General features: G+C 38.9%; 1 protein-coding gene and 1 long non-coding RNA gene across 3 annotated transcripts in view; one reads left to right on the top strand and one right to left on the bottom strand.

The window, feature by feature from the left end:
- LOC129059215 (uncharacterized) overlaps positions 1-22219 on the top strand; it is an 89370-nt gene that overhangs the window by 1593 nt on the left and 65558 nt on the right. Inside the window, exons 2-3 of the mRNA XM_054554877.1 lie at positions 5797-5895; positions 7171-7280. Coding sequence (XP_054410852.1) covers positions 5797-5895; positions 7171-7280 — 209 coding nt within the window. The remainder of the gene's footprint in view (positions 1-5796; positions 5896-7170; positions 7281-22219) is intronic.
- LOC129059206 (uncharacterized) lies at positions 16113-19615 on the bottom strand. 2 transcript variants are annotated; one of them, XR_008524931.1, is made up of 4 exons: positions 19062-19615; positions 17153-18621; positions 16783-17018; positions 16113-16387 (listed from the first exon to the last, which is right to left on the bottom strand). It is a non-coding gene; the product is annotated as an uncharacterized LOC129059206 (long non-coding RNA). The 2 variants fall into 2 exon arrangements; XR_008524932.1 differs by lacking the exon at positions 19062-19615 and having other exon boundaries at positions 18554-18657.

Here is a 22219-nt window from a genome sequence, read left to right on the forward strand (position 1 = left end):
AGCCTGGGTGACAGAGCGAGACTCCATCTGAAAAAAAAATTAAATTAAATTAAATAAATAAACTTAACAGAAAGTTAAGCAAACACAGGCTTCCCATATGAAGTAATTAGCATTTTGCAAAGAGGGAACATGGCATTAATAAAGGATCCTAGACTTAGGATCTCCACTACTCCATTTAAAATTGGATCTTTTTGAATTCATGGCAGGTTTTCCTTAAGAAACAATGTCATACATGATGGCTTAGTGTACTGGTCAATCCAGGGAAACTGATTTAATCCATAACATGACATTTGGGATAATATTGCACTAGACCAACATATATTGGGACCATCATATATATACAATGCTTATTAAAAAGATGTCTATTTAAGGCAAGTTCCTGAAAAATGAAAAATAATAGTATGGTGAGCAAACAATATGCTATAACAGTTAGAAGTCCAAAAGAAACCGAACAACCGAAACCAAATTGAACAAACAGGTGTGAAGAATTCGATGGGAAAGAATAGTGAGAAATGCTGCAGTTGGTTTCTGACTTTAAGTCGCATTGATTTTTTTCTACAAGCACCATGTAAGTATTGGAATGCCTCTTAAAACTAAGTTGTGCTAACTTGACTGGGCTGCTTTATAAACTCTTTACAAAATTTGATTCATGTTTTATTTAAGATTACATTTGGGAGGCAAGTCCCTAGGACTTGAGACAAGCTGCAGCATTCACCTGCAAGTGCGGCTCGCAAATCAACAGACTTTGGAGCCATTGGTAAAGGCTACTTCCAGTTAGAAAGTGAGAAGATATAAGCAGCATGTGCTGTAGACTAAGGTAGTATCTTCGAGTTCTGCCATTGGCACCTATCAGTGGCTGAGATATCCTGGGTTGAATTCTGCAAGGTCCAGCATAGTGTATTATGCATGAAAAGACATCTCCTGTTACTTCATTTTTGTAAAAGATTACCTCAATACTCCTTAAGGGCTGGATGACAGTGTGTGAAGTTGCTGAAACTTACATCAAATGCTTTAATAACAGGTCAGCAAAAAGGCCAATGGGCTTAACTTTTACATTCCAACTGGCACAGCTACAGGAGTGGGATATTTGCCAAAGACATCGAACCAAGCCTCGGAGAAGTAGAAACAGCTCAACCAGGTTCATTCAGCAGAGAATCATGGTTAAAATATATTTAACCTGGATTCCTCAAATTCTGTTGGTAAAGTTAATTGGGATAGGGTAAGACTTGGCATCCTTATGCTATGACCGGATCTCTCATGGGAATGAAATCTTAGCTTTAATTTTTAGAATTTAATTAAAGCTTCACGAGTATAAATATAAAAGTACTTATTGTTGTCACCTATGTTCTTTAGCGATGACAAGTAACATCTTATCTGCGCTAACATGAGGAATCCATATGATAAATACAGATTTAAAATATATCAGTGTGTAAGATCTTATTTTTTCACCTTAACGTTGGCACCTATGTAATTTAGCTGAAACATTTTTAGAATTCAAGTGAGCTATGTACACCTCTGCGGAAATCTTGCTGGCCAGCTTTCCAGCGTTACCATACAGGGATATTCACTCTTTGGCTGAGCCTTTGCCTAATTGTATTATTTTAGATGATGGGTTGCCTTGTGAGTAAATGATGAAAAGATGGAAGCTGAAATATATAGTAGCACACACCAGCCCTGTGGAAAATAAAAAGCTAACTTTAAAAGAATGTTGTTCCGAAAGTCAAGGGCAATTTTAAAGAAGCAGTGAATAGGCCAACTCAGTAACAAGTAACAGTGGTGTACTCATCGCTCCTCAGAGGCTCACATATGTTCTGGGGGTGTGTGTGGGGCCCAGCCTAGAGACTGAGAGACAACATTCAAAGCTAAGAAAGGTGAGTTAATGAATGAAAATTAGAAATACAGGTTCTGTAATACCCGTGGCATTCATGGGAGTGCTGGATTAATTTATTTAAAATTGCACCCACTGGCAGATGCAAAAAAAAAAAACAGAACATTATCTGTACATTATCCTGTACTTCTTGCCCTCAGGGGTAACATTTTTACTCATTTAGAGATCAGTCCAGCACTTTTCACTGCCGACCACAAATTGCTTTACAAACTTTGATGTTGATTTTAACTGGAATGCCAGATTTGCCTCACAGCTTGAAGCAAATCACATCCCATAGTATCTGACAAGAGCCTGTAAAATAGTGGTACATGTTTCATTTAAGGGAAAGAATAGTTGCCTCAGAAACTGTCTGGTCTGTCTGTTAATTAGGTGACTGGATGGAATTGCGAGAAACACACTATGGACGGACCCTTACACACAGAACCGAACACTGGCCCCAATGTGTTTTGGGAAAATAATCCTTCAGGAATGATCGTATTAGCTCCAGATATCAAACTTTAATAGTAGAGAAATTGCATGTATTATTAAACACCAACTTTACATTTGAGGTCTACGGGATGCATATTTTTCTTTCAAAAGTTGTACTTTTTTCAGGATGGGGAAGAAACTGTATCACCACTCAAATCTAGGATACTTTTACTTCTACAGTAGTGAAAAAAAAAATTCCATATAGTTTTTTTTTTTTGTAAGCTGTAAAAGCATACATTTTCACATACACCTGCCCCTTCTTCTAAAGTTTTTAAAGAAAACGTTTCTGTCTTATTTACAGCTCCCTGAAAAGTAATATTATTAAAAATAAATGTGTTTATTTGACTGGACACCCAGGTTAACTACCCATGAGAGACTGCAGTGCTGTGGTTCAGTATCAGATGTGACTACCCACGAGAGGTCACAGTGCTGTGACTCAGTGTGGTCAAGGATAATGCCTACTACGTGCCTTACGGAATTAGAAAAGGGGGCTTTTAGTTGTATTTATTGGTCTTTAAAATAGTGTTGTTTATATTCATTAAAGCAATACTGAAAAAGTGTTTTTGCCATAAATTAATATCATTATAACATCAGAAGAGAAAAATCTCTAAGACATTTTAAGGAGAATTAAAAATAGTAATATCAAGTAAATCAGCCAGTATTTATACGTTCACATCACACTATAAGAACGAAAACTGTTTCTTGTGTATATTCAAATAAATAACAATATGAGTGTAAAAACTTTCAATTCTTTAGTCTGTTGAAAAGCCTGTGGAAAAACTAGAATCTATATTCCAGGTACTCCAGAGTAATGAAAATACTTATATTAAAAACAGAGAAGACGGCCGTGTGCAGTGGCTCATGCCTGTAATCTCAGCACTTTGGGAGGCCGAGGCGGGCGGATCACGAGGTCAGGATATCAAGACCATCCTGGCTAACACGGTGAAACCCCATCTCTACTAAAAATACAAAAAATTAGCCGGGCGTGGTGGCGAGCACCTTTAGTCCCAGCTACTTGGGAGGCTAAGGCAGGAGAACTGCTTGAACCCAGGAGGTGGAGCTTGCAGTGAGCCGAGTTCACACCACTGCACTCCAGCCTGGGTGACAGAGTGAGACTGTCAAAAAAAACAAAACAAACAAACAAAAAAAATCAGAGAGGATATGACATTTTTTTTTTGAAAAGTGAGCAGTTAGAAATTACAAATTTGATATGTAATTATATACAAAATGCAATTTATAGATATATTTTCTAGGAGCCAGTTGCACCATCAGTGAGTGCTAAGCCTGTGTTTCAGATTTGTGAATTAGAAGGTTCTGACTCTCAAAAGGAGGCCTCAAGGCTGAGAGTGAAGAGGCTGCCAGTCCACGCATGAGAGCCAGGGGTCAGCTCTCAGCTCGAAGGAAAGGATCAGCCCAGGAAATATTTTACAGCCACAAAGAACCTTGACCTTTTCCACTCTTCTCTTTTTCCTATTTCCCCTTCTCCAGCCCCTCCTCTAGCTCATCCCAATAATACAGTAAAATCAAAGCATCCTGAATATTTACTAAGTGCTACATACCTTGTGAACTATTTCACTTGCAGTATCCCTAATACGGTTTCAATAAACCATGACTAGTAAAGTAATAAGTGTTGTTTGAAAGAAAAAAATAGCCTAATACACTTCTTGTCAGACACACAAAAAGCTTTTCTTTTGTACATGTCTATGGTAAATTGCTTTGCATGACAGCACATAATCTAACCAAAGTGGATGTTCTCTGTTTGATCTGATTGAACAAAAAAAAGGATGTATTTTAAATTTCTTTCTTTAATGAAGTATACTCCATGAGAGACAATTTCTTATTAAGGCATATTTGGACTTCTATCAAACCTATTACTGATCTCTTCATCTTTTTCCCCCTGCTAGTCCAGGAAATGGGAGCTACTGAAACCACAGGATCTGCTCGTGGCTTCCAAACACCCTCTGCAGAGAATATGACCATGTCTGTGTCCTCCTCTGGCTCCTGTGAGGCCCTTTTCATGGACCCCAGGCCCTTCTGTTTCTCCCAGAGGAGGAAGTCCAAGGCAGGGTCTGCATCTCCCTCGTCTTTGCAAGCCCCACAATAGCTCTCCTGGACAGTGTCTAAACTAAAACTTCTTAGTTGTTTAGTATGGTTATACGTGTTACAAATTCCCCATTTCCTGTGGGGTTCACAGAGAGCTACAAAATTATAACAAAACTTCAATAGAAATTTGACTCCATTTTTCAAATATTATCAAATCTTCTAAGGTTCTAAGACCCTTTGCTGTGAAGACAGGTAGAGAACCACTCTAATACAAAACATCGTTTGTTTTTCTCTCTCAAAGGGAATTGGGACTGTTCGGAAAGTCATGGAAATTTGCTATATACTTTAAAAATCTAGAATGCCTTCCCAACTGGCACACTCAGGATATGAGGAAGCAATGTCACTGCAAATCACTCCTCAACTACATTTAAACTGAGTTACTTGGTTTAGGTTGAGTTTTCTCTTCAGGCCCACAGCATCCTCAGAACTCTTGTTATCAAGGCTTAGGTAGAAACCTCTCCTCTTCAAATCGTGCCTTCCTTTCAGATGTAGTTAATTCTAGTCAGGATTCTAGGAAGGCCTCCCTCTGAAGACAATGCAAAGTAAAAAGAGCGACAGACCTTCCTTTAGTTGACAGCTTTCCATCATTTTCCGAATCAACTGTGATTCAAACTTTAAAAAAACCCAAGTTAGTGCCTGATGACTCCCTAGACTCTGGGGCATCTGGTGGTGCCAAATTGAGATTCCCCTGACAATTTCTGAGGACAAAGATCTTCGAGGAGGGCAGCTCTAGGGAGAGTTTAGTCAGCTCTAAACTGACACAACTGTGAAGTTGTGTCTCACAGATGCAGCATCCACTGACCCCTGACTTTCAGTTCATATTTTAGAACTGTTCCCAGGGGATGGAGATAAGGCAGTCATCAATCAGGAAAAAGTCAAACACGTTCAGATGACTGAGAACAGCTCTCCTTGAATCCCAGTCATGGGAGTTGAGGAATGATCATTCCTCTACATAGTTCTATTAAAAAAAGTGAAATAAAATTTGTTCTATTTTGTTAGAGTTGCAGAAATAAGACAACAAACACATCCTCAATTGGTTTAAAAACCACACAGCTCTGGCAGCAATGTTAACATCATTTACATCAAGTTCCTTGGCTAAATGAGCAATTTCCATATGTCTAGTTTACATGAGCTCAATTGTAAGTGTGGTAGAATTGGCATCAAATAAATGGCATGGGTTCAGATCTGGTTTTGATTACCAAGATTTCTAGAGTATGTTTTTGTGTTTAACTCTTTTTTGTAACTTTGCCCGTGAATGTTTGCCTAACTTCTGCCTCATGAGCACTCAGTTTCAATTCCCTGACATATGTCTATGCTTTGCAATTTGTATCTTGTAGTCCTTGCCGGAGTCCCGCTGCTCCTGAACACATGCCCTAAGGCAGCGTGCCTGCACAACCAGCTTCCATCTGAATGCTTCAGACAGGCGCTGCATTCAGGCAAGACCCCTTTGGATCTTCCCAATTAGAGCAAAATCGCTAGCATTTAACTTCTAATTTTACAAGTAACAGTGATTTGCAATTAGTAACAGACATCAAGATGACTTGTGACCAGCATTATACATGTTATTAATTTCCACTCATCTATAATTAATTTTACAATGGCATTTAGCTAAATGCTTATTATAGGAAAATCTGTCGTTGAGAACCAGATTACCTCTACAAATATATTATTTTCTCTGTAAAAGAATTCTGACTACTTTCACCAGAAGTACATTTTTAAAGTTAGTATTTTGTATTCGTAGAACTAGATTAAATAATATCCTGTTGAGTGAATGATATTTTAAGATTACAACCTGAATTGCTTATTATGGCTTTCTAAATTCATACCTGTTCTGCAGCAGAATATTTAAAAATTTAAGTATTGAAAATAGTCTAAGCAAAGAAAAGTGCTACTTGTTAACTTTGGAAGACTTGAAGACATAAAATTTCACCAAGTGACAGATTTATAAAAATTTCTTTTTGGGGGAACTTTCAAGTATTGTGAAACTGTTACTGAAAACAAAACATTAAAGCATTAGCACGTGTTTTAAAAAGCAATAAGACAATCACCTCTGTAAGAAACACACAGCTAATTATTATGTGTTCTAGAGAATGCTGTCGCAATCAGTCAACTTACAGAAGCATGATTTTCTTTTTATTCAAGTTGTCCCTTTGCAAAAGGTCCCTTTAGATATTATTTCTGTGAATAAATAATTCACTGTCTTCTTCATACTCAAAGATATGCTTTTGAGATATATGTATATATGACTCTTTAGTATGAGCTTAAATAATTTTTTTCTCCAGCATTGGCTGTAAGAATGCACAGACTACAAGAGACAATAGTGAGAAAGCTGGTGATCCACACCCTTTCCACTGGAAGCCTATAGGGAGCTTTCCCTTAGGGCCCCACGTGGTCAGCCTCAGAGCGACTAACACTTCCTAATTCAAGAAACCAACCCTTGGCCCATGCACAGCGAGAACCAAGATGAATCGATTAATGCACAGTGAAAACTATAATTCTCACAAAGACAAAATCTTGTCAGCAAGTATGTCTGTCCACTATAGCCTGGTTTTTAGCAAATGAAATATTTGAAATTCAGTGACCACAACATCTGCTCCTCAGGCCAGTATCTGGATGCTTATTGTCCATGTTCAGGTACATCCATCTCAAAGGATGTAGAGCCACACAACTTCTTTCATCTTATATCATTTATTTTGTTATTTCCTATACAGGGCAGGGACTTTTCTTGGACAGAGAAGCTGAGAAGTATCAGATAAAGATGACCTGCAAGTACTGGAAAATAATCTGTGGTTTATATGCAGGCGGATGGAAGCAAACCAGGGTAATATACATTTAGAGGCAGAGGGCTCTCACAATATCCTCTTCAAAAAACATTAGGATGAAAAGAGGTGCAGAACATTTCTGGTAAAATATATCATTAAAACTTAGGCTAACTTAACTCTTTCCACCTACACACTTTAATAATTTACAAATAGCATTTAAGCATATATTTCATTTAAAATAGAGTCCACATGATTGAAATAGTTATGAAACTCTGAGAGACTCTCAATAGAACTCTTAGCTGCTTATTACTATCTCCTAAGAAAACAATTTAACTACCCTCTTCTCATTAAAAAGTAAATAAAAATAGTCTTCATGATATTATAAAGATCTAATAATACTTCCTTCAACTTGTAGGAACAAGAAAGAATTTGTAGTTCACAGCCACATGAGGACTAGTGTTAAAAGGGAAAAAGAGCTATCGTAGTCAGGAAGCAAAATGCCTTCAGAGATAAAAGGTTATTTGTGGCTGAGTGAATAAAATGGACAATGAGCAGAAAATAATTTATATTACAAAGTCTTTAGACATCATTTACTTGGTAAGACATTATAGAAATATTTTTGGCCATTTATTTGCTTTAAAATCCACTTAACTAAAAAGTGACTACACAGTTTAAAAATGACATAATAACATAGTCTACATGGTACTACACTGATATTCTCATCTAATTTTTCACTATGCTGTGACCAAGTCTTCTGTTAAAAGTCTAATTTTAGCCTGGCACGGTGGCTTACGTCTGTAATCCCAGCACTTTGGGAGGCCAAGGCGGGTGGATCACAAGGTCAGGAGCTCGAGACCATCCTGGCTAACATGGAAACCCCGTCTCTACTAAAAATACAAAAATTAGCCAGGCATGGGGGCGGGCGCCTGTAGTCCAAGCTATTCGGGAGGCTGAGGCAGGAGAATGGCGTGAACCCAGAAGGCAGAGCTTGCAGTGAGCTGAGATCGCGCCACTGCACTCCAGCCTGGGCGACAGAGCAAGACTCTGTCTCAAAAAAAAAAAAAAAAAAAAAAAAAAAAAAAAAAACTCTAATTTTCTTGTTGTATCAACATTTGATGTCCATATGATCTTTAAGCTGGTATAAAATTACCAAAAATTATGCTAGAAGAAATCTCAACTTATATCTTTCTTGAGATATAGCTCTCAACATTTCAGTCTTTTTTAACTATGGTTTTAGAATTTTTACCTCTAGAAGAAGAAAATAGAAAAAATTTTTTTTTTTTTTTTGAGACAGAGTCTCGCTCTGTCACCCAGGCTGGAGTGCAGCGGCGCCATCTCCGCTCACTGCAAGCTCCGCCTCCCGGGTTCACGCCATTCTCCTGCCTCAGACTCCCGAATAGCTGGGACTACAGGCACCCGCCACCACGCCCTGATAATTTTTTGTATTTTTAGTAGAGACAGGGTTTCACCATGTTAGCCAGGATGGTCTCGATCTCCTGACCTCGTGATCTCACTGCCCTGGCCTCCCAAAGTGCTGGGATTACAGGCATGAGCCACTGTGCTGGGCCAGAAAAAAATTCTTATGCCATTTTTAACTGAATATGTCCGCATAATGAAGTGGTTCTAACTAATTAACGCTTTTTCAAACATTGGCAAATATTATATTATTTATTCTCTGAAAATACCTATAAGTTATCTCCACACACCTATGCATCCTTCTTATTCTATAGATGGACAGAAATTTTAAAATTGTAAAAGCACCTCTGCATTGCTGTATTAGTTCCCTATTGCTGCTGTAACAAATTACCATAAATGCAGTTTATTAAAACAACACAGACACATTATTTTACCATCTGGAGGACAGAAATCCAAAATGGGTCATCAGGGCTGCATTCCCTCTGGCGGCTCTACGAGATAGTCTATTTCCTTTCCATCTCCAGCTTCTAGAGGCTCCTGCCTTCCATGGCTAGTGACCTTCCATCACTATAGCCTCTGCTTCTGTCATCACGTCTCCTCCTGCCTCCTTCTTTTCCTTACAGGACCTCTGATTATCTTGGGCCCACCTTGTAATGTAAAATAAACTCCCATCTTAAGATCCTTGACGGGGCGCGATGGGCCAGGCCTGTAATCCCAGCACTTTGGGAGGCTGAGGTGGGCGGATTACAAGATCAGGAGATTGAGATCATCCTGGCTAACATGGTGAAACCCCATCTCTACTTAAACAAACAAACAAAAAGATCCTTTATCACTGCAAAGGCTTTTTTGCTATGTAACGTAACATGTTCAAGGATCCCAGGTACTAGGACGTGGACATCTTTGCAGGATCATTATTCTGCCTGGTACAGCTGCCTAGTGTTCAGTGTCCACTAAAACACTTTATTTCTCTGCTAATATTTTGTTGAGGATTTTGTGTCTTTGTTCAGGAGGAATCTATATTGCTTTGTAATTTTCTTTCCTTCTGACATCTTTTTCTGGTTTTGCCACGAGGCCTCAGTTGGTCTCAAAAACGAAGACAGTAAATGTTCTTTTCTATCTTCTGCTAGTGTCTGTATAAAATTGAGATGATGTCTTCCTTTAAAGTTTGATAGAATTCACACTTACGTTTGAAGTGCTTGAGGAAATGTTTTTAGTTATAAATTTAATTTCCTTAATTTCTCTTTTTGGTAATTTGTGCCCTTGAGAAACTTTTCATGTCCTCTAAGATTCAAATTTATTAAAATATAGTTATTCGTGCTGTTTTTTAAAAATTATCTATTGGATACATAGTAATGTCCCTTCCTCCAATCTAACTTTTGATGTGTCTACTTAGTAGATTATCAATTTTTGTTTGTCAAAGAAGAAGCTTTTTGGTTTATATTCATGTTTCCCTATTGCTTTTGTCCATTTAGTATTTCATTGGTTTCGGCACTATAATTTCCTACTTATTCTTCATTAGTTTTAATTTTCTGTTTTTCTTCTAATTTCTTAAGGTGAAATCTTATGCCACTGATTTTGTGCCTTTCTTGTGTATGAATACATGCATCCAAAGTTCTAAATTTCCCTCTAACACTGTTTGCTCGGCATCCCTTAACCTTTAGCATGTTGATTCATTCATTTTCATTGAATTTAAAATATTTCCTAATTTTATTTGTAACTTTTTTCATGAGCTCATGGGTTATTTGGAAGTATATAGTAAGGATGCTATAGGAAAATCAGCTTGAGTATTTCTCACAAATATGAAGTTGGTTTAATATTAAAAAATCAGTGTAATATACTATATCAATAAAATAATAAAACTTACGTTAATCTCCACAAATGAAAAAGTATTCACAAAATTCAACATCCATTCATGATGAAAAATTATCAGAACATGACAAATAGAAAGACATTTGTGTAACTTTATAAAGGACTTCTTCCAAGAAACTGAATCTATCCTCCTAATGGTAGAAGAATATTTTCTTCCCTAAGATGAGAACAAGGCAGGAATGTCCACTATTACTTCTTTCCTGTATTGTACTGGAGGTCCTGCCAGAGTTAGATGGCACTGGGCAATGAAGAAATACAAAAATAAAGGTATAAATTTGAAAGGAAGAAGAAACATTGTTAGGTGACAGTTGTGTACATAGAAAAGCCTGAGAATCTACCAAAATGCTACCAGAACTCATATTTCTATGTATTACCAATGAACAATTGGAAATTACAATTTAAAAATAAATATCAGATATTTTAAATTTTATTTTAAGTTCAAGGGTACATGTGCAGTATGTGCAGGTTTGTTACATAGTCAAATGTGTATCATGGGGATTTGCTGTGCAGATTATTTCACCACCCAGGTATGAAGCCTGGTACCCGTTAGTTATTTTTCCTGATCCTCTCCCACCTCCTACCTTCCACCCTCCAATAGGCCCCATTGTGTGTTGTTCCCCTCTATGTGTCTATGTGTTCTCATTTAGCTCCCACATAAGTGAGAACATGCTGTATGGTTTTCTGTTCCTGCATTACTTTGCTAAGGATAATGGCCTTCAGCTTCATCCATGTCCCTGCAAAGGACATGATCTCATTCTTTTTTATGGCTGCATTGTATTCCATGCTGTATATATACCATATTTTCTTTATCCAGTCTATCATTGATGGGCATTTAGGCTGATTCCATGTCTTTGACATTGTGAGTAGTGCTGCAGTGAACAAACATGTGCATGTGTCTTTATAATAAAATGATTTCTATTCCTTTGGGCACATACCCAGTAACGGGGTTGCTGGGTCAATGGCATAAATACCATTTTCAATTTTATTTATTTATTTTTTATATTTATATTTTTTGAGACAGAATCTCGCTCTGTTGCCCAGGCTGGAGTGCAGCAGCATGCTCTCGGCTCACTGCAAGCTCCGCCTTCCGGGTTCATGCCATTCTCCTGCCTCAGCCTCCCTAGCAGCTGGGACTACAGGCACCCGCCACCACACCTGGCTAATTTTTTGTATTTTTAGTAGAGACAGGGTTTTACTGTGTCAGCCAGGATGGTCTCGATCTCCTGACCTTGTGATCCACCCACCTTGGCCTCCCAAAGTGATAGGATTACAGGCGTGAGCCACTGTGCCAGGCCAAATACCATTTTCAATTTTATAAAAAAAAATACTTAGGGATGTCTGGAATAAATGTGCAAGATGTAGCATAGAGATAGAGATGCAGATCAATGGTACAGAATAGAGAATACAGAGGGAAACCTGAAAAATATGGTCAATTGAATGAGAGTTTCTGTCGCTCTACATCCTCACCAGTATTTGGTGCTGTCAGTGTTTTGGTTATAACCATTTAGATATGCAATGCTATTTTGTTTTAATTTGCATGTAGTATCCAGTTGCTTCAGCATCATTTGTTAAAAAGGCTATCATTATTTTCCCTTTGCATTACCCAGGTGCCTTTGTTGAAAATCAAGTAGCCATGATTATAGTGGTTTATTTCTAAACTCTGTATTGTTTTCATTGATCTATACGTCTATCCTTATGCAAATATCAGACTGCTTTAGTTACCATAGCTTTATAGTAAGCTTTGGAATCAGGCAGCATAATTCTTCTAATTATGCTTTTTCTTGAAATTGTTTTTTGACAGTTCTAGGGGATTTTTGTTTGTTCGTTTGTTCATTTTTGCTTTTCCATAAAAATTTTAGGATTGGATTGTCAACTTCTTTAAAAGCCTGGTAGAATTTTGATAGGAATTGCACTGAATCTATAGATTAATTGCTGTCTTAACACTACTGAATCTTCTGATACATGGGCATATACATTTCTGCATTTGTTTAGAATGTAAGCATGTATGTATTTTTTCTCAGCTCTTTAAGTTTCCAGTGTTCAGATTTTTGCACTTGTTTTATTAAATTTATTTCTAAGTATTTTATTATTCTTAAATGGGATTGTTTTCTTAATTTTATTATTCTTAAATGGGATTGTTTTCTTAATTTTATTATCAGATGTTTTATTACTAAAATAAAGAAATAAAATTGAGTTTTTATAATCTTGTAATCTGTGACATTGCTAAAATTACGTATTGGTTCTATAATTTTATAATTCCCTAAGATTTTCTATATACGATGTTTTCTATGAATAATGACACTTTCATTTATTACTTAACATATTATTTCAAAGAAACAACTATAATATTTTTAAATTTTTTTAAAAAGTGTATTCAGAAATCTTTTACGAATAGCATTTTACATTCACCGCATATAAATTGCATATTTCCTTTCAACATCTTAATTAATATGGTTCCATTAATTGAAACCTGGCCCTTAAGAGGTATCCACAGGGACACAGGAGTACTTACTGTGCCATCCAGAGGTTACTTCCTGCAGGATTATAGAAGCTGTTCAGTTGCTGTTAATTCCTGAAATTCACTAGCCTTTGTGAGTCTCCCAAGCTGTTAATAGTGATCATATGGATGACTAGCAAAACCTTGAACATACTGTAGGCAACAGTAGCTACTCAAGTATTAGTTGAATGAGTTTATTTCTGACTCCTCCTCATCCTCAAATCAGTTTGTCTTCCTAAAGGGACATTAAAGAAGAGGCATAAAGTTCAAACTTGATTAAGGCTCAAGTTCAAACTTGATTAAGGCTTTCATCTCTCTGCAGTTGGGATAGGTAGATATAAAACCTTTTACTACATCTTAGACTCATCTACTGTGAATTAGGTTCATTTACATACAAACACATACACACAAGAAAAAAACTCAATGTAAACATAAATGAAAATTCTTTTAAACACCATTTCCAGGGGAAAATAATGGGAACAAAAAATTATTTTCCCGTAAATCCTTTAATCCTTTCTTTAGAAAAAGTCACATTCCTTTTTTTCTACTTCTGTCCTAATTCCTGAAGTTCCTCTGAGAATGGATTGTATAATCTGAAAGCGTTTTCGACACATGTATTATGTCTCTCTTTTTGAATGCCTAAGATACTGGAGGAATTTAATAATTACCTTTTATCTAAAAGATAAAATATGGCTTCATTTCCCAAAAGTCAAAGGACTGTCTTGTGGTGTCCAATTCTGAGCTCAGATCAGTCATCTCTGTCAGCTTAAGCTATTACTCTTAGTCTAAAAATTATTTTTGTTCCCCTATATATAGCCCCCTCACTTCTTCCTTAAGAGATTGAGAATTTTTCAAGCCCACTCATATCAATGTGATATTGTAGATTCAAGATTAAATGCGATGTTCACTGTTTTTTGTATTGAAAAGGCAAGACTCCTCATGTACAAGATGATTCTACATTTTTGAATTCCAAAATAAATTTGTTTCAATGTTGTATAAGATTGAAGATGTCCACCCTGATAAACGTTTTTCCAAACAAACTATAAATGGTCTTCATATGACTGCCTATTAAATTATATTTTTAAAAAGTAGATCCCATTGTTTTTGCATATTTTAAAAGTCAATGTTCACTGATTTTCTGATAAGCTATACTTCATATATGTTCTTTTATATAACCACTGTATATTCAAATTGGATGCTTGCTATTAGCATGAAGGGCCTCTTTATTAACTGATTTTGTACATTATCTAGTATAAGGAGGAAGCCACAAAGAATATGTCATATTTTCCAAATTCAGGTAGAATCTCATATGAGTTTTCACTAGAAAGGAAAATTAAATTTTCTTTTTACAGTTTTTGGCATGGTCCAAATACAGAATACTTTGTAAGACAAAGATCTGGGAAGAAAGGAATGATGTGTTTATATTATGCTTGTGAGAAAGTCTAGAACTACAGCTTTATCACTGAACTGAGGTCTTGTTGTTCACCAATCAATGTAATAGAAATGGCAGTTAAGAAACAGATATTCATGCCAAAAGTAGAGGTTGCATTCAAGCCTGCATTCAGAGAAGTTAAAAGTTCTAAAAACAAAACAAAATAGAAATTTAACCTTGGAGAATTAAAAGTAGACTAAAGACAGAAAGAAATGAAGGCAGATTCTAGAAGGCATATTTTCGGCCTCAAGATTGGCCTAATATGGATGAAAACCTGAATGTGCTTTCTCTAAAAATAGAGAGGAAAATTCCTTTGTGTGTGAGACCTCAAGTCTTTAAGGAGGTGTAGGATGCAGTTTTATACACTAAAATTATCAAGTTCAAATGAGCAAGTGTTACATTTTCAAGAAAGAAAGAGCTGGATCATGTCAAGGGTTGATGTTGGGAAGCACATATGAAACCTGGAGGTCACATTAGTTCCAGAGGCGCTGATGTGAGAGACAAAACATGTTAGTGAATGCAAATGACCAGTTTGGATTCATTTATTCAACTTAAACAGAGAGCAGAATTTCCTCTGGGTCATAGTCTGCTCTTGAAAAGTGTAGAATAGGCTCATTAATCTGATAGTCTATCCTCCAGCAAACATTACTGTCATAAGGGACAATATTAGTAAATAAAGGAAAGCAATATCTCCTGTTTCCAACTAATGAATGATCTAGGTAATTTCCTCTTATACAATAAATAAAGGATATTAAATGTGTATATACATGTGTGTATATGTGTGTATACATATATATATTTATATATATGTTTGACCTTCACCATACATTTTAAAAATTAAATTGTAGTATTTATTGATGCTTTCCTGATCTTTGCTAGAAATAATTGCTCTTTATTATACTTTTGGGAGAATATATCCGTGTAACCCTCTTTTGAGAATTGACAATATAGAATTCTCACAGCACAGAGGATCTCACCAAAAACATGTTTTATTTCACTTTTAGTCTCTGGGTTCTGGTATAATATACGTGCTGAGTTTTAGCACATTTTTAGTAAATTTGCTTTGCTTAAAGCTATTAATTAGAATTACATATAGACAATTAGTCATGCATTATGTTTTACCTGTAGAGAGAACTGAACACTATTTTAAAATAAGAATAACTCGAGTTGCAAGAAACGGAAACAACCCACAGAGCACTGTCATAGCCAGTTGGCGTTTCATTACATCTTTCCACAATTACTTAGAATTCGCTGGATGAAACATTTGCTACAAATCATTGCTAATGCTAATGCAGCATCTTAAATAACCTCAAAATGAGCTGGTACATTTCTATTAAACGGCCTTAATGAACAATTTAAAAAGTAAAATACTCCACTATGTTATAATACATTTTTTCTCCCTCTTCACATGTTATTTATGTTGTTGATTTTTTTTTTAGTACTAATTTTCACAACTAGGAGAACTGCTGATAATAGAAAATTTTCTCCAGAGAATTCTGGTCACCCCAAGATCCCACTGGCCAGTGCAAGATTTTTGTGGGTGCTTTATACAGTAAACTTTTCTCTCCATTTCAAATGTCTTCAGCACTTTTTTAGGAGGACTGCTGATTGTTTGCTCAATTTAGTAGAGATGTTTAATTCTATTTGCAATGCTCAGTGACTTAAAGAAAGGTGAAAAAGGAGTCATATGAAGAGCCACAGAGCTCAATGATATTTTAGGTTTTGCTGATGTTTTTATGTTTTCTCTTAAAATTATGTTTCCAATGTAATGATCTTTCTAGTTACATAAAATAGAAGAACAAAGCACTCTGGAGGAAGAATGGTGCTACCAGCATGCCTCCTTGGGTTTGGCAGCTTGGCTAGGTAGTTTTGCAGAGTTCTTGGGTAGAGGTAAGCCAGTTGACATAAAGAATCCAGCAAACTTCCAGGGGAGCCCCAGGCCTCTTGCTTGCCTGGAGCAGAAATATGAAACCCATACTGAGAAATAATGGGAGATGGCCTTGCTCTGTCACTGTAGAATATAAAGGTAAAGAAGACCCTCAAATAAACTTGCAATGAATGGAAAGAGCCAAGGCCAGTAGGGGCTTGGCCAACCACGAGATGGGTCATTGTGCTGGTGTGGAAGGGGGTCCACTGTCCGGGAGGGCTGGTTGTGGTTTGGGGACAGGGAAGAAGTGAGTGTCTCAGGATCAGGGCAGTTGCTCATGCCACAACTATTGCGGCCTAGCTTTAAGATGAAGAACTGTGCTCAGCTGAAAAAGCACTTTCAGCAGATAAAAGGACCAAGGACCTTGAATTCCTTCCCCATTTGGTGTGGTGGTGTCTCATTTGGATGAATCTGCCTTACCTTCAGCCATTCCCCGTTCGGTGTGGTGGTGTCTCACTCGGATGAATCCGTCTACCTTCAGCCATTCCCCGTTTGGTGTGGTGGTGTCTCATTTAGATGAATCCGTCTTACCTTCGGTCATTCCCCGTTTGGTGTGGCGTCGTCTCATTTGGATGAATCTATCTTACCTTCAGTCATTCCCTTGATACTGCAATTGTCTGTGCATAATCCTCTAGCAGGAACATCACTGCAGATGGCTTTTATAAAATGCCAAATAGTGTCTCTAAACATCTAATTTTAGAGCTCCCAGGGAGGGCTAAGCCCCAAAGTAGCTCAGTCTATGTCTGGAGTCCCACTGGGGTCTTGTGAAAAAAGTTACGTACATTCTTACCTAGTATAGTTTGTGTATGTTTTGCCTCCAAATCTCACACTGAACTGTGATCCCCGGTGTTGGAGGTGGGGCATGGTGGGAAGTGTTTGGGTCATGGGGCAGATTCCTCAGAAAGGGCTTGGTGCCGTCCTTGTGACAATGAGTGACTTCTTGCTCTATTAGTTTTCCTGACATTGATTGCTGAAAGCAATCCTGGTGCCTCCCTCTTCCCTCTCTCCCTCTCTGTCTTGCATCCCCTCTTGCTATGTGATGCCTACTCTTCTTCACCTTCCGTCATGATTGGAAACTTCCTGAAGCCCTCACCAGAAGCACATTTAACACTGATGACTAGTACCATGCTTCTCAAACATTTTTATAGTGATATTTTCTTGACACTTCTTGCATCACTGGGCTTCTCAAGTCTTTCTTTAAATATGAGTGTTGGCCACAGCTCTATCTTTAGAGTCCTAATGTTTTCACTTGGCCACAATGGCCACTTAATTATTGAAGATTCCAAAATCTATACCTCTAGCTTAGTATATTTTGCTGAAATAAAGACCCTCACACCCACATGTCCCCAGGTCATATTTACGTGCACATCCCACAGGTTGCTCAGATTTAGGACTTCTGGCCCATTTTTGACTCTGTCTCTTCATAGTCACATCCACATGTCCCATCTATATAACCAACTTCCAATAAGTTCTCTCTCTCCACACTCCCCTTACCATCATCACTCTTTAAAACAATGGCTAAATCCCACTAACCAATTTTATTGCATCTGGTGACACCTCCCCTTCACCTTCCCAGCTGCCGACAGACTTTTCTAAAACACAAATCTGTATCAGTCAATTTTCTTCACAGGAAACTCCTGCCTTCTTGAAGGCAGCCTAAATTTGCTCAGACCTCTCCACTGTTACCTCCTTTCACTCCCTCCATGTGTACGCTTTCTCCAGCAGAATGGAGTTTCCTGCCACTTTGCAAGTTTTGGCATTTCTGCCTCTGTGTGTTCACAGAGACCGGTCTTGGTGAACACTTGTTCCTGTTCTCAGGTCCCTTCATCTAACAAATTCTCATCTTCCTTGAAATTCAGCTCTAGTGTCAAGACCACCCAAAGACTTCTCTGCATGTATCCACCTCTGTTTTTGCCTCCTGTTACGTTGCACCCTGTACACAGCACTATCATTACACTATTTCCTCCAGAGAGCGAGGCTATAGTTTCATACTAGTTAACACATAGTACTTCACTTAAGCCTCACAAGTAACCTAAGAAGAAGAGACGCTTATGATTATGCTCCTTTTACAGATCACTAAAATGAGGGACAGAAAATTGAAAACAAAAAATTAACTAAGGCCACACACTAAGTGGCCTTTGCACCTCACAGACGCCGCGCCGCACCTCACAGACCCTGCGCCGCACCTCACCTCACAGACTCTCCGCAGCACCTCACCTCACAGACGCCGCGCCGCACCTCACAGACCCTGCGCCGCACCTCACAGGCCCTGCCCCGCACCTCACCTCACACACGCCGCGCCGCACCTCACCTCACAGACGCGCCGCACCTCACACACGCTACGCCGCACCTCACAGACCCTGCGCCGCACCTCACAGACGCCGCGCCGCACCTCACCTCACAGACCCTGCGCCGCACCTCACAGACGACGCGCCGCACCTCACCTCACAGACGCCGCGCCGCACCTCACCTCACAGACGACGCGCCGCACCTCACCTCACAGACGCCGCGCCGCACCTCACCTCACAGACGACGCGCCGCACCTCACCTCACAGACGCCGCGCCGCACCTCACCTCACAGACGACGCGCCGCACCTCACCTCACAGACGCCGCGCCGCACCTCACCTCACAGACCCTGCGCCGCACCTCACAGACGACGCGCCGCACCTCACCTCACAGACGCCGCGCCGCACCTCACCTCACAGACCCTGCGCCGCACCTCACAGACGACGCGCCGCACCTCACACACGCCGCGCCGCACCTCACCTCACAGACGCCGGGCCGCAACTCACAGGCCCTGCCCGGCACCTCACCTCACAGACGCTGCGCCGCACCTCACCTCACAGACGCGCCGCACCTCACACACGCTGCACCGCACCTCACAGACCCTGCGCCGCACCTCACAGACGCCGCGCTGCACCTCACTTCACAGACGCCGCGCCGCTCCTCACACAGGCCGCGCCGCACCTCACAGACCCTGCGCCGCACCTCACAGATTCACAGACACTGCACCGCACTTCACAGACACTGCATTTTCATAGATACTGCATCACACTTCACAGACGCTGCACCGCACTTCACAGATGCTGCATTTTTTTTACACAGTGAAGGTTTATGGCAATTGTGCGTTGAGCAAGTATATTGGCACAGTTGTTTTTTTTAAAACGTGCTCACTTTCTGTTTCTGTGTCATATTTTGGTAATTCTGTCAATACTTCAAACTTTTTTGTTATGATTACATCTGTTATGGTGATCTGTGATCAGCGATTTTTGCTGTGACTTTTCTAATTGTTTTGGGGCATTACGAACCATGCATATATGAGATGGCAAACTTCATTGGTAAATGCTGTGTGTGTTCTGTGTGCTCCAGTGACCGGCATTCCTCGGCCTCCCTCCCTCTCCACAGGCCCTTTTATTCCCTGACACACAATCATATTAAAATTAGGCCGATTAATAACCTCACAACGGCCGCTAAATGTTTAAATAAAAGGAAAAGTTGCACATCTGATTTTAAAATCAAAAGCTAGAAATGATGAAGCTTAGTGAGGAAGGCATGTTGAAAGCTGAAACAGACCAAAAGCTGGGCCTCTTGTACCAAATTGTTAGCCAAGTTGTGAATGGTAAGGAAAAGTTCTTTAAGGAAATTGAAAGTGCTACTCCAATGAACTCATGAATGATGAGAAAGCAAAACATCCTGGCTGGGCACAGTGGCTCACGCCTGTAATCCCGGCACTTTGGGAGACTGAGGCAGGTGGATCACCTGAGGTCAGGAGTTCAAGACCAACCAGCCTGGCCAACATGGTGAAACCCCGTCTCTACTGAAAATACAAAAAATAGCTGGGCATGGTGGCAGACACCTGTAGTTCCAGCCACTGGGGAGGCTGAGGCAGGAGAATCCCTTGAACCAGGGAGGCAGAGGTTGCAGTGAGCTGAGATCACACCACTGCATTAGAATCTGGGCAACAGAGTGAGATTCCATCTCAAAAAAAATAACAGAAAGCGAAACATCCTATTGCTGATATGGAGAAAGTTTGAGTGATCTCAATAGCAGATTAAGCCAGTCACAATATTACCATAAGGCAAAGCCTAATCCAAAGCAAGGCTCTAATTCTCTTCAGTTCTATGAAGACTGAGAGAGGTGAGGAATCTGCAAAGGAAAAGTTCCAATGTAGCAGAGGTTGGTTCATGGGGTTTTAGGAAATAAGCAACCTTCACAACAGAAAATGCAAGTTGAAGTGGCAGGTGATGATGTAGAAGGCGCAGCAAGTTACCTAGAAGATTTGGCTAAGATTATGGTGGACGATGGCCACACTAAACAAGGTTTTCAGTGTAGATAACTCAAACAGCCTTCTAAAACAGCCTTCTATTGGAAGAAGATACCATCTAGGATTCTCAGAGTTAGGGAGGAAAACTCAATGCCTGACTCAAAGCTTCAAAGGGCAGGCTGACTTTATTGTTAAGAGTTAATACAGCTGGCAACTTTAAATTGAAGCCAGTGCTAATTTACTCTTCAAAAAATCCTAAGGCCCTCATGAATTGTGCTAAAATCTTCTCTACGGATGGTCCCTAAATGAAGCAGCAAAGCCCAAATGACAGCACTCCTGTTTACAGCATGGTTTATTGAACATTTTAAGTACACTCTTGAGACCTACTTCTCAGAAAAAACATATTTTTAAGAAAACATTACTACTCGTTGACAATGCACCAAGCCACCCAACAGCCCTGATGGCCCAATGGAGATGTATTAGGAGATTAATGTTGTTCTCATGCCTGCTAACACAACATATATTCTGCAGCCCATGGATCAAGGAGTAATTTCAAATTTCAAGTCTTATTATTTAAGAAACATATTTCATAAGGCTATAGCTGTCATAGATAGTGATTTCTTTGATGGATCTGGGCAAAGTAAATTGAAAATCTTACAGAAATAATTCACCATTCTAGATGCCATTAAGAACATTCGTGATTCATGGAATCATGGAAGGAGGTCAAAATTTTGGCATTAAAAGGAGTTTAGAAGAAGTTAATTTCAACCTTCATGGATGATTTTGAGGGGTTAAGACTTCTGTGGAGGAAATAATACACTTGTGGTAGAAATAGCAAGAGAATTAGATTTCTAAGTGGAGCCTAAAGATGTGACTGAAATTTGCAATCTCATGAGAAAATTTGAACAGATAAGGAGTTGCTTCTTATAAATGAATAAAGAAAGTGGTTTCTTGAGATGGAATCTCCCCCTGGTGAAGATGCTGTGAACATTGTTGAAATGACAACGAAGGATTTAGAATATTCCACACACTGACTTGATAAAGCAGTGACAAGGTTTGAGAATATTGCTCCAATTTTGAAGGAAATTCTACAACGGGGAAAATGCTTTCAAATAGCATCGCATGCTACAGAGAAATCATTCAGGAAAGAAGAGTCACCCAGTATGGCAAATTGTATTGTTATCTTATTTTAAGGAATTGCTACAGCCACCCCAACCTTCGGCAACCATCAACTTCATCAGTCAGCAGCCGTCAATAGTGAGGAAAGAGTCTCCCTCTGTCAGCAAAAAGATTATGACTCTCTGAAGGCTCAGGTGATGATTAGCACTTTCTAGCAAGAAAGCATTTTTAAATTGACATATGTACTTTTTTTAGACACAATGTTTTGCACACTTCATAGACTACAGTATAATATAGATATGATATTTATATGCATTGAAAAACCAAAAACATTGTGTGACTTGCTTTATTGTGATATTTGTTTACTGCAGTGGTCTGGAACAAGACAAAATATCTCTGAGGGATGCATGTATTCTTCCTTGGAAAAAGTCTTTCAGGATTTTTGGTTTTTGGTTAGAAGGCACATAACATGT

This window comes from Pongo abelii, chromosome 3, assembly GCF_028885655.2.
Source record: "Pongo abelii isolate AG06213 chromosome 3, NHGRI_mPonAbe1-v2.0_pri, whole genome shotgun sequence".
NCBI classification, from domain to species: domain Eukaryota; kingdom Metazoa; phylum Chordata; class Mammalia; order Primates; family Hominidae; genus Pongo; species Pongo abelii.